The sequence below is a fragment of the Notolepis coatsorum genome (genome assembly GCF_963971535.1).
Source record: "Notolepis coatsorum genome assembly, chromosome: 19".
Taxonomy (NCBI): Eukaryota; Metazoa; Chordata; class Actinopteri; order Aulopiformes; family Paralepididae; genus Notolepis; species Notolepis coatsorum.
In genome coordinates this window covers 15,996,500-16,009,454 of record NC_140183.1, presented here as the reverse complement: position 1 = coordinate 16,009,454, position 12,955 = coordinate 15,996,500, and the positions used below count along the sequence as shown (strand labels likewise).

Here is a 12,955-nt window from a genome sequence, read left to right as displayed (position 1 = left end):
CCTACTTGGCCCCAGAATAGGCATTGAGATATCGTGTAGATTAATAACTGAATAGTCATAGTTTGGCACTATACCGTCGAGTTGGACGTATTCTATTAAGCTAATAATAGTCTATTTATGTATGGTGCATCGTTCGGTTAGAGTTCTAAAGTTATCAGTACCCCCATCGTTCCTGACGTTATCTGGACGCTTAACCAGGCTGAGCAGACCCCTAGTGGTGCTTGCATCCGAGGAGCTCCGGGCCAGGGCGACCGGACCTGTATATTGGATTACTCTACCCGGACGACGGCGAGCCTTCCACGGCTTGGATTATGCTTTGGGTGCTTTGATTATTCCATGGATAAAGGCCAACACTGCGGAGTGTTGGAACTACCCCCCGGAGAGGACTCCAGGTGAGACGGCGCTCTACACCAGTGAGGTCGCCTCACGTCTCTCCGTTGTGGACCGGCAGCTACCGTCCACAGAGGGTCCAGCTGTATTCGTCTGCGGACCGAGGTTCTGTGGGCACCGTGTTCAAGACTTTGAATTCTCCCAAGACACCGTCGGCCAGATGGGATACCGCCAGCGGCTCCTCTAACCCCCCCCCTCCTACTGTCTTACAACCAGCGGGACCCCCCCCCCCCTTAGTGTATCCAGCTATAATCATTTAAGTACCATCGCTATCGTTTCCTAAATATTCCAGGTTGTATACTTACTCCCTGCGTAACCAGAGATTGGACATTCAATGTTGATTTACCTACGAATACTCATTTGCCATAAAAGTGCATATTTCATATTTCAAATCATAAATGTAATTAAGTGAACGTTGTATATACCTTTTGCTATATTAAACCTTCGATTTGGTACATTTGTGTGGATTCGTTTCATCAGGTGGGAAAGTGTTCATCATACTTATATCATGTACTGGATGGCCAGAAGTTAAAGTACAAGAGGTAGTGATATTAAATATCATATCTAACAATACAGTCAGGGAATTGTACCCCTCAGTTACAAACGTGCTTATGCCATGTAGTTTAACTAGTCTACCTGGTCCTCATTCCAAACGACCCCTAAACAACGTGCTTATGCCATGTAGTTTAACACGGTCTACCTGGTCCTAATTCGAAACCACCGGAAATCTTACTAATAGCACATTTAAATTGTGCCCAGCCCCAGACACATTCCAAGTGTGCGCTGGATGTGTAAGAATACCTGCCTGAGCCAGCTCTACGTTGAAGGCTCTCAGGGCCAGGGAGGAGCGGCGGGTCTCCTCCGGTAGGAGGAGGGAGGACACATAGCCGTCATAGTCTCGCGACCTGAGGAGGAGAGACAACTGATTGATTGAAAACTTTATTAACAGATTGCAGAATGGGTACAATACAGTACGGCTCAATACACACAATATTTTATATCATTTGAAAGCCCTAGTTGTGATCTTTAATATGGTACCGAATATGAGGTACTTTGAAATGCCCAGTAAATGTGTCAAGTCAAGTCAAGAGTCAAGAGTTTTATTTGTCACGGCATACAAGTATACAATGAAATGCGGGGGGTCTTGCCCGCAACGATTGTGCATAATACAATAGTAATATATAATAAGAATCCAATAGAACGACATTGTGCAATAAAACAAGTAAACAAAGTAGGGCATATCGGTATATGTACATGAGTTATTTACAGAGCATGGTAGGACATGCTAGGTCCTGTGGTAGTGCAATACACTGTTAGCTACGGATGAGGCACTGGGTCTTTATGTACACTACACTGCTATACAATGCTATAATACAATCTCAAGTTATACTATACTATTCTTAAAGTGACCTTTCCTTTTGTAAGGTGACCATAAGTGTGAGCGTGTGCAGCATGAGTGTGTGTGTGCTCATGTTAAAGTGGCTGCTAGTGTGTGAGCGTGTACAGTGTGTGTGTTGTGTGTGTGCTCATGTGTGCTTGTGTGTGGAGAGTTCAGTGTTCAAGGCTCTGATGGCCTGGGGGAAGAAGCTGAGCCGAAGTCTCTCTGTCCTAGTTGCTGGTGTTCGCAGGCGTTTGCCTGACCGCAGCAGCTTGAACAGGCTGTTGTTGGGGTGGTGAGGGTCTTTCATTATTCTGCAGGCTCTGGATTTGCACCTCTTGTTGTATAGGACCTGCAGGGGTGGTAGTGCAATACCTGTGGTACGCTCGGCTGAGCGCACCACTCTCTGTAGGGCCTTCTTGTCCTGTGCCGTGCTGTTTCCATACCAGGCAGTGATGTTTCCAGTCAAGATGCTCTCTACAGCTCCGGAGTAGAAGGACTGGAGTATCTTCCCAGATACTCTGAACTTCCTTAACTGTCTCAGGTGGTAGAGGCGCTGCTTCGCCTTTTTTACGACTGAGTCTATGTGTGTTGTCCATGTCAGATCCTCTGAGATGTGGACCCCCAGGTACTTGAAGCTGCTCACCCTGTCCACGGTAGCCCCGTTTATCCTCAGTGGTGTGTGTCCCCTGCTGTCTCCTCCTAAAATCCACGATCAGTGTAATAACAAACCCATGAGGTTCTGGTTCTGGAAGGGCCAGATTTGGAACAATAGGCCCCAGAAGGTTAAGGGGATGCAGACCAGAGAAAGACTTTCGTCTTGTTTACATCAGGGTCGCCAACTTTCAATTCATCATGGTACAGTTACTATCTGGCGTCCCAGATAGGATGGCAATTATAATGTACATGCACAACTTGGGTAACAGGGGAATTACACCCATTTTAATTATTTACTGTACGGTATTTGTGAACATGCACCACTCTCCAACAACTGGAAATACAAGAGAGAATGTGTGAATGTCTGGGGCTGCTTCATAGACAAATGAATGGGACACTGACTTTATGGAGACATACAATGTGGAATTAAGTTACTTAGTATTTACTACTAACAGATCTGGACCATAACTTAAAGCTCATTTGGCACAAAGCAGAGCAAACAAACGTTTACTGTATGGACAATACATACTCCATAATATGAGGAGATAGCTATTGGTGCATTGTTTACAAATATTGATTGACAGTCCAAAAGAACACAGTGCAAAATCCAAGCCAATTTGTACACGCACAAGACATTCTCATACACCTTTGCGCGCGCACACACACACACACACACACAAATCTAATGAGACACAGCTGGTGGCAAACGTCATCAAACAAGATACCAATCTCATTGAAACCTACCTCACGAGTTGCATGCAGTATTTCTCATTGGGATGTGGTTCTGTGGAGAGGCACTGCCTCTGGATGCAAACAGCGTGAGGCAACAACACCCTTCTTTGGAGAGAATAATGAAACAGCGAACGTTTTATAGATACCGATAATAATAATAACCCATACGTGCCGCTAATGCCAGTTGTCATGTTGACAACGACAACAACATACCCTTCAACGTCAACTTTCACCCCAACTCGGTGCCACACAGATACTGTTCCTCCATTGCGCTTTTTTTGGGTTCCGCCTTTTTACACAATGTAACATGAATCGCCTATTATTAACTATTGAATTCACCATGACCGCGTAGATAAACTGCGAATAATACGGATGAAATGTCACGTTTACGTTGATCAAAACCGTTGCAAGATCCAATCAATCGCGCTGGTGTGTGAAGTAAACAAACAGCATGTGATCCGGGTCACATGGCTGCACGTCCTCCTGGCTGTGTGTGTGGATGACAGTCAGCAGTGTGGATGACCCACACTTTCAGTTTCATACTTTTCAAGTTTTGTCATATGGCAAAACTCCCAGTCAATTATCAACTCTGTGTGCTCCTGCTATGGCTCGGCGTGTGGCTTTCAGAGACCAACAACACAAGGTAGGGGATTCTAGATAGCTGCTAACCTTCTTTAACCAACACGACATTACACTAAAGCCGCAGCCACACTGGTGCAACTTCCTACATAGGCAGCGTTGTATACGTGTAGCTAGTCGACTTTAAGGCTAGCTCAGGAATGCAATGAAATGACATGTTGTGCAGTATTCAATTCAGTGGTAAATTCAGAGTTTAACAGCATGTGTTTAGCCCCCCCCCCCTCTCTCTATCTCCCTCTCTCTCCCTCTCTATGTGGCACACGATTCATTGAAAATGGGGGACCCTGATGTAAACAAGACGAAAGTCTTTCTCTGGTCTGCGACTGCATCCCCTTAACAATTGTGTGTATTGAGCTGTACTGTACAGTGTATTGTACCCATTCTGTAATCTGTTAATAAAGTTTTCAATCAATCAATCACACACACTGTCTTTATTAGATTAGATTGGATTATTCTAATGTATTGTCATCATACAGCACAAGTCCAGTACAACGAAAAGATATTGGCATGATCTAACCGGAGTGTAACCGTAAAGTGCAATAGCAATATACAGTGCAACAAGTGATTCAATGGAATTCATATAACGAAGCTAACTGCGTAATTATGCTAATCTAATGTATACAGTATTATCATCATGTACAGTGATATACTTAGTAAGCCATACTGGCCAGCCCAATGGTAGGCTATAACTAATGAGAGTAGACTGGGCTATACAGATACAAATGCAGTGTACAGTGCACAGAGTGGGTACATACATTACAGGCATGTAAACATGAATATATGCAGATATATTCGTACAGTCATATATAGATAAATATATGGTAGATACAGTGTTATTGTACATGCTATTATACAGTTTTGTATGGGTAGACTATAGATTGAGGTAGGTAGTTATGTGTAAGGCAGTTGTAGGCAGTGAAGGCAGTAGACACTAGGTATTGATTGAGTATCGTCAACAGAGTTCAGAGTCCATACAGGATTGTGGCAACAGAGCCTAGAGTAGACAATGGAGTTCAGAGTTTATAAACTTTATACGGTATGGTGTGTGTGTGTGTGTGTGTGTGTGTGTGTGTGTGTGTGTGTGTGTGTGTGTGTGTGTGTGTGTGTGTGTGTGTGTGTGTGTGTGTGTGTGTGTGTGTGTGTGTGTGTGTGTGTGTGTGTGTGTGTGTGTGTGTGTGAGAGAGATAGAGGGGGTGGGGGGGTTGAGACCAGGGGGGGCTGTCATGGTACAGAGTTCAGTGAGATGACAGTTGAGGGGAAGAAGCTATTCCTGAGCCTGCTTGACTTGAAACAGAGATTCTATAGTATTCCTATAGAGGGGAGGAGGGCAAACGGTCAGTGATTGGGATGAGAGCTGTCCTTGACAATGCTGCGTGCCTTCCTCAGACACCCCTTGTGATGAACAGTCTCAATTGCAGGGAGTGATGTACCGGTGATGCGTTGGGCGATTTTCACCCCCCTCTGCAGTGCTTTCCGGTCCGAGGCAGTGCAGTTGCCGTACCAGACTGTGATGCAGTTATCTGACCTGAGGCTGCCTGTTGCCACTGTGACTGGACTTACATTATATTTTATCCATTTGTGTCAAAATCAACCTCATGAGTTTCACTGAATCCTGGGTTAATAGCAGAGTTCCTGACTAGTAAGCTCTATTGAGCTACCAGGATGTGCTCCTCTCAGGGCAGACGGATCAGCTGATGGCTCCGGTAAAACCAGAAGTGGAAGTTTGTGCGTTTATATTTAAACAACGCCACCATTGTGAGTCACTGCTCTGCTAACCTTGAATATCTTCTGGTTAAATGTCAAGCTTTCTATCAGCCCAGGCAGGGGCCCTGACAGGGGCGTGCACACAGACACCAGGCAGGGGCATGGCACAGAGACAATTTGGGGGGCAGGGGCTCAAGCTACAAAAAGGGCACATAACCCACCAAGACCCAGTGTTCATATTTGACTAAATACTTATTTTTTTTGCTCAAGCCCCCCTTCGGCCCTATCTGTGCACACCCCTGAGCCCAGGCAATGTACAACTGCTATTGTCTGCAGTATACATCCCGCTGGATGCAAAAGTGCTAGTGCCAAGCTAGAAATGAAGGAACTGCATGCTGCCATTAGCAAGCAACATAACTCACGCCCCCAGAGGCAGCCTTTATCATTGCATGAGATTTCGATCACTCCAACCTGAAGACTTTGCTCCGCAAAATTTCACCAGCAAGTCTCTCGCCCCACAAAAGGAGATAAGACATTAGACCACGTTTACACCAACATAGCTGATGCATACAAAACCACCTCCCTTTGTCCCTTCTACCAAAGTACACCCCACTCATCAAACATGTGAATCCCTCAATCAGAACAGTCATAATGATTGTGGCCTGAGGGGACAGACTCTGAGCTGAGGGGACAGACTCTGAGCTGAGGGGGCCCCTCCCTCTCTCCCCCACCAAGTCTGCTCTCCCTACTGGCCTCCAACCCCTCCCTCTCTTCCCCACCAAGGCTGCTCTCCCTGCTAACCTCCAACCCCTCACTCTCTCCCCCACCAAGGCTGCTCTCCCTGCTAACCTCCAACCCCTCACTCTCTCCCCCACCAAGGCTGCTCTCCCTGCTAACCTCCAACCCCTCACTCTCTCCCCCACCAAGGCTGCTCTCCCTGCTAACCTCCAACCCCTCACTCTCTCCCCCACCAAGGCTGCTCTCCCTACTAACCTCCAACCCCTCCCTCTCTCCCCCACCAAGTCTGCTCTCCCTGCTAACCTCCAACCCCTCACTCTCCCCCACCAAGGCTGCTCTCCCTGCTGACCTCCAACCCCTCACTCTCTCCCCCACCAAGGCTGCTCTCCCTGCTAACCTCCAACCCCTCACTCTCTCCCCCACCAAGGCTGCTCTCCCTGCTAACCTCCAACCCCTCACTCTCTCCCCCACCAAGGCTGCTCTCCCTGCTAACCTCCAACCCCTCACTCTCTCCCCCACCAAGGCTGCTCTCCCTGCTAACCTCCAACCCCTCCCTCTCTCCCCCACCAAGGCTGCTCTCCCTGCTAACCTCCAACCCCTCACTCTCTCCCCCACCAAGTCTGCTCTCCCTGCTAACCTCCAACCCCTCACTCTCTCCCCCACCAAGGCTGCTCTCCCTGCTAACCTCCAACCCCTCACTCTCTCCCCCACCAAGGCTGCTCTCCCTGCCGGCCTCCAACCCCTCACTCTCTCCCCCACCAAGGCTGCTCTCCCTGCCGGCCTCCAACCCCTCCCTCTCTCCCCCACCAAGGCTGCTCTCCCTGCTAACCTCCAACCCCTCACTTTCTCCCCCACCAAGTCTGCTCTCCCTGCTAACCTCCATATAATATACAACAATATACTATGCTTGGAACCCACATGTCTCAAAAAGATTGATATGGTCCTTTGGTTGTTGAGTTGAGTTGAGTTCTAACACCCGGATGAGGTTTATATTCTTGTGTGGTGAATCTATCGCCTACGTGTTGTTATGGAGACCCCCTGATTCACGCTCCAGGTGACATCATCACAGACGTGTGGCTTCTCTTATGATTTCCTGCTTTAGGAAAGAGTGATGCATGTAATAATAATAATAATAATAATAATAACTTGGTTTTGTATAGCCCCTTTCATAAGACCCAAGGTCGCTTTACATAGGGCGAAAAACAACAATAACAAACGAGGTAAACAAAACTGAACTGTCCTGTACTGTCCTGAACTGTCCTGTACTGTCCTGAACTGTCCTGTAGGGGTGGGAATCACCAGTTTCATCATGATACGATACGATATCGATTCTTTGGACAACGATACGATATTTGCCGATATCACAAAGTCTCTCACGATACAATACGATACGATTAGATTCAGGTGCCTGCGATCGATATGAGATGATATCATATGCCCATTTAACACAATCAGTTATGAGACTCGCCACAGGATTTTCAAAATAAGAGTATCGATATGAATCGATCTTATTACATCGCATCGATCCGATTCGATCGTTGATAATTACATCGATGTATCGATCTGGATCGATGTATCGTCCCACCCCTATCCTGTACTGTCCTGTACTGTCCTGTACTGTCCTGAACTGTCCTGTACTGTCCTGAACTGTCCTGGGCACAGGAATATCACAAGGATTCTTACAATGGATCGGCATTCATCTGTTATTGCATTCATCATCGTACATCTGATTAGCACTACACTCAGTAGTACTCATTTGTATATTTTGTACCCAGTTTAATCACCTGTACATTGCTATTGCACTTTATTGTTTTTATTTATTTGTTTTATTTAACCTGTATTTAACCAGGCAGGTCAGTAAAAGAACAAATTCAAATGTTCAATGACGGCCTGGTGAGAGGACAAAAGGTCCTGGTGAGAGGACAAAAGGTCCTGGTGAGAGGACAAAAGGACCTGGTGAGAGGACACAAGGACCTGGTGAGAGGACACAAGGACCTGGTGAGAGGACAAAAGGACCTGGTGAGAGGACACAAGGACCTGGTGAGAGGACACAAGGACCTGGTGAGAGGACACAAGGACCTGGTGAGAGGACAAAAGGACCTGGTGAGAGGACACAAGGACCTGGTGAGAGGACACAAGGACCTGGTGAGAGGACACAAGGACCTGGTGAGAGGACAAAAGGACCTGGTGAGAGGACACAAGGACCTGGTGAGAGGACACAAGGACCTGGTGAGAGGACACAAGGACCTGGTGAGAGGACAAAAGGACCTGGTGAGAGGACAAATGGACCTGGTGAGAGGACAATAGGTCCTGGTGAGAGGACAAAAGGACCTGGTGAGAGGACACAAGGACCTGGTGAGAGGACAAAAGGACCTGGTGAGAGGACAAAAGGACCTGGTGAGAGGACAAAAGGACCTGGTGAGAGTGAGAGGACAAAAGGACCTGGTGAGGGTGAGAGGACAAAAGGACCTGGTGAGAGTGAGAGGACAAAAGGACCTGGTGAGAGTGAGAGGACAAAAGGACCTGGTGAGAGTGAGAGGACAAAAGGACCTGGTGAGAGTGAGAGGACAAAAGGACCTGGTGAGAGTGAGAGGACACAATGACCTGGTGAGGGTGAGAGGACAAAAGGACCTGGTGAGAGGACAAAAGGACCTGGTGAGAGGACAAAAGGTCCTGGTGAGAGTGAGAGGACAAAAGGACCTGGTGAGAGTGAGAGGACAAAAGGACCTGGTGAGAGTGAGAGGACAAAAGGACCTGGTGAGAGGACAAAAGGACCTGGTGAGGGTGAGAGGACAAAAGGTCCTGGTGAGAGTGAGAGGACAAAAGGACCTGGTGAGAGGACAAAAGGTCCTGGTGAGGGTGAGAGGACAAAAGGACCTGGTGAGAGGACAAAAGGACCTGGTGAGAGGACAAAAGGACCTGGTGAGAGGACAAAAGGACCTGGTGAGAGTGAGAGGACAAAAGGACCTGGTGAGAGAACAAAAAGACCTGGTGAGAGTGAGAGGACAAAAGGACCTGGTGAGAGGACAAAAGGACCTGGTGAGAGGACAAAAGGACCTGGTGAGGGTGAGAGGACAAAAGGACCTGGTGAGAGGACAAAAGGACCTGGTGAGGGTGAGAGGACAAAAGGACCTGGTGAGAGGACAAAAGGACCTGGTGAGGGTGAGAGGACAAAAGGACCTGGTGAGAGGACAAAAGGACCTGGTGAGGGTGAGAGGACAAAAGGACCTGGTGAGAGGACAAAAGGACCTGGTGAGGGTGAGAGGACAAAAGGACCTGGTGAGAGGACACAAGGACCTGGTGAGAGGACAAAAGGACCTGGTGAGAGGACAAAAGGACCTGGTGAGAGGACAAAAGGACCTGGTGAGAGGACAAAAGGACCTGGTGAGGGTGAGAGGACAAAAGGACCTGGTGAGAGGACAAAAGGACCTGGTGAGAGGACAAAAGGACCTGGTGAGAGGACAAAAGGACCTGGTGAGGGTGAGAGGACAAAAGGACCTGGTGAGAGGACAAAAGGACCTGGTGAGAGGACAAAAGGACCTGGTGAGGGTGAGAGGACAAAAGGACCTGGTGAGAGGACAAAAGGACCTGGTGAGAGTGAGAGGACAAAAGGACCTGGTGAGAGGACAAAAGGACCTGGTGAGAGGACAAAAGGACCTGGTGAGGGTGAGAGGACAAAAGGACCTGGTGAGAGGACAAAAGGACCTGGTGAGAGGACAAAAGGACCTGGTGAGGGTGAGAGGACAAAAGGACCTGGTGAGAGGACAAAAGGTCCTGGTGAGAGTGAGAGGACAAAAGGACCTGGTGAGAGAACAAAAAGACCTGGTGAGAGTGAGAGGACAAAAGGACCTGGTGAGAGGACAAAAGGACCTGGTGAGAGGACAAAAGGACCTGGTGAGGGTGAGAGGACAAAAGGACCTGGTGAGAGGACAAAAGGACCTGGTGAGGGTGAGAGGACAAAAGGACCTGGTGAGAGGACAAAAGGACCTGGTGAGGGTGAGAGGACAAAAGGACCTGGTGAGAGGACAAAAGGACCTGGTGAGGGTGAGAGGACAAAAGGACCTGGTGAGAGGACAAAAGGACCTGGTGAGGGTGAGAGGACAAAAGGACCTGGTGAGAGGACACAAGGACCTGGTGAGAGGACAAAAGGACCTGGTGAGAGGACAAAAGGACCTGGTGAGAGGACAAAAGGACCTGGTGAGGGTGAGAGGACAAAAGGACCTGGTGAGAGGACAAAAGGACCTGGTGAGAGGACAAAAGGACCTGGTGAGGGTGAGAGGACAAAAGGACCTGGTGAGAGGACAAAAGGACCTGGTGAGAGGACAAAAGGACCTGGTGAGAGGACAAAAGGACCTGGTGAGAGGACAAAAGGACCTGGTGAGGGTGAGAGGACAAAAGGACCTGGTGAGAGGACAAAAGGACCTGGTGAGAGTGAGAGGACAAAAGGACCTGGTGAGAGGACAAAAGGACCTGGTGAGAGGACAAAAGGACCTGGTGAGGGTGAGAGGACAAAAGGACCTGGTGAGAGGACAAAAGGACCTGGTGAGAGGACAAAAGGACCTGGTGAGAGGACACAAGGACCTGGTGAGAGGACAAAAGGACCTGGTGAGGGTGAGAGGACAAAAGGACCTGGTGAGAGGACAAAAGGACCTAGTGAGAGGACAAAAGGTCCTGGTGAGGGTGAGAGGACAAAAGGACCTGGTGAGAGGACACAAGGACCTGGTGAGAGGACAAAAGGACCTGGTGAGGGTGAGAGGACAAAAGGACCTGGTGAGAGGACAAAAGGTCCTGGTGAGGGTGAGAGGACAAAAGGACCTGGTGAGGGTGAGAGGACAAAAGGACCTGGTGAGAGGACAAAAGGACCTGGTGAGGGTGAGAGGACAAAAGGACCTGGTGAGAGGACAAAAGGGCCTGGTGAGGGTGAGAGGACAAAAGGACCTGGTGAGAGGACAAAAGGACCTGGTGAGAGGACAAAATGACCTGGTGAGAGGACACAAGGACCTGGTGAGAGGACAAAAGGACCTGGTGAGGGTGAGAGGACAAAAGGACCTGGTGAGGGTGAGAGGACACAAGGACCTGGTGAGAGGACAAAAGGACCTGGTGAGAGGACAAAAGGACCTGGTGAGAGGACAAAAGGACCTGGTGAGAGGACACAAGGACCTGGTGAGAGGACAAAAGGACCTGGTGAGGGTGAGAGGACAAAAGGACCTGGTGAGAGGACACAAGGACCTGGTGAGGGTGAGAGGACAAAAGGACCTGGTGAGAGGACAAAAGGGGTGAGAGGACAAAAGGACCTGGTGAGAGGACAAAAGGGGTGAGAGGACAAAATGTCCTGGTGAGAGGACAAAAGGTCCTGGTGAGAGGACAAAAGGACCTGGTGAGAGGACACAAGGACCTGGTGAGAGGACAAAAGGTCCTGGTGAGGGTGAGAGGACAAAAGGACCTGGTGAGGGTGAGAGGACAAAAGGACCTGGTGAGAGGACACAAGGACCTGGTGAGAGGACAAAAGGACCTGGTGAGGGTGAGAGGACAAAAGGACCTGGTGAGAGGACAAAAGGTCCTGGTGAGGGTGAGAGGACAAAAGGACCTGGTGAGGGTGAGAGGACAAAAGGACCTGGTGAGAGGACAAAAGGACCTGGTGAGGGTGAGAGGACACAAGGACCTGGTGAGAAGACAAAAGGACCTGGTGAGAGGACAAAATGACCTGGTGAGGGTGAGAGGACAAAAGGACCTGGTGAGAGGACAAAAGGGCCTGGTGAGGGTGAGAGGACAAAAGGACCTGGTGAGAGGACAAAGGGACCTGGTGAGAGGACAAAATGACCTGGTGAGAGGACACAAGGACCTGGTGAGAGGACAAAAGGACCTGGTGAGGGTGAGAGGACAAAAGGACCTGGTGAGGGTGAGAGGACACAAGGACCTGGTGAGAGGACAAAAGGACCTGGTGAGAGGACAAAAGGACCTGGTGAGAGGACAAAAGGACCTGGTGAGAGGACACAAGGACCTGGTGAGAGGACAAAAGGACCTGGTGAGGGTGAGAGGACAAAAGGACCTGGTGAGAGTGAGAGGACAAAAGGACCTGGTGAGGGTGAGAGGACAAAAGGACCTGGTGAGAGGACACAAGGACCTGGTGAGGGTGAGAGGACAAAAGGACCTGGTGAGAGGACAAAAGGGGTGAGAGGACAAAAGGACCTGGTGAGAGGACAAAAGGGGTGAGAGGACAAAATGTCCTGGTGAGAGGACAAAAGGTCCTGGTGAGAGGACAAAAGGACCTGGTGAGAGGACAAAAGGACCTGTTGGTCATTACGCCGTTTTTGCCCGCCATGCGTTGAACGCCAACAACGGCGTAGGTCGTTTTTGGGATCAATATTTTTTTTTTTTTGCCATGGCATTCATAATTCAGACTGCAGCGGCACCCTGTATGAGACTGCAACGCCTCAATACCGCCGCCTGGTGGATGGTCGGGCGAGTTACACTCTCGCCAAACCCGGAAGTGGCGCTGCTGCATCGAGGAAATCCCTCCGGCAGTAATATCTTGTTACGTGGATCCAGACAAACACTATAGTGCATTTGGATCGCTTTCTTTTTTTTTGATCCACTTTTTCTCCCATTTTCTATATTTTTCTCCCATCCCAATTTCGTATCGTCCAATTCAACCCTCCCCTGTCACGAACGCTGTTTCTTGCCTCCCACAAGCCGGCTGCAATGTGGACTAAGTCA

General features: G+C 49.0%; 2 protein-coding genes across 4 annotated transcripts in view; one reads left to right on the top strand and one right to left on the bottom strand.

The window, feature by feature from the left end:
• The window catches only part of ndufaf6 (NADH:ubiquinone oxidoreductase complex assembly factor 6), a 64,248-nt gene extending 60,835 nt beyond the window's left edge, over positions 1-3,413 (bottom strand). For 2 of the 3 annotated variants that reach the window (XR_014620767.1, XM_084335906.1), the window contains exons 1-2: positions 3,170-3,413; positions 1,196-1,295 (exon numbers count right to left, since the gene is read on the bottom strand). Coding sequence is in view for 2 of the 3 variants with exons in the window: in XM_084335906.1 (XP_084192032.1) it covers positions 1,196-1,295; positions 3,170-3,348 (279 nt within the window). In the remaining variant the exon portion in view is untranslated. Of the gene's footprint in view, positions 1-1,191; positions 1,296-3,169 lie in introns of all 3 variants that reach the window. The other variant, XM_084335907.1, reaches the window with a different exon arrangement.
• A 255-nt stretch (positions 3,414-3,668) lies between these two features.
• Positions 3,669-12,955, top strand: part of nagpa (N-acetylglucosamine-1-phosphodiester alpha-N-acetylglucosaminidase) — a 65,070-nt gene continuing 55,783 nt past the window's right edge. The window contains exon 1 of the mRNA XM_084336547.1: positions 3,669-3,800. Within this exon, the coding sequence (XP_084192673.1) occupies positions 3,676-3,800 (125 nt within the window). The 5' untranslated portion in view covers positions 3,669-3,675. The remainder of the gene's footprint in view (positions 3,801-12,955) is intronic.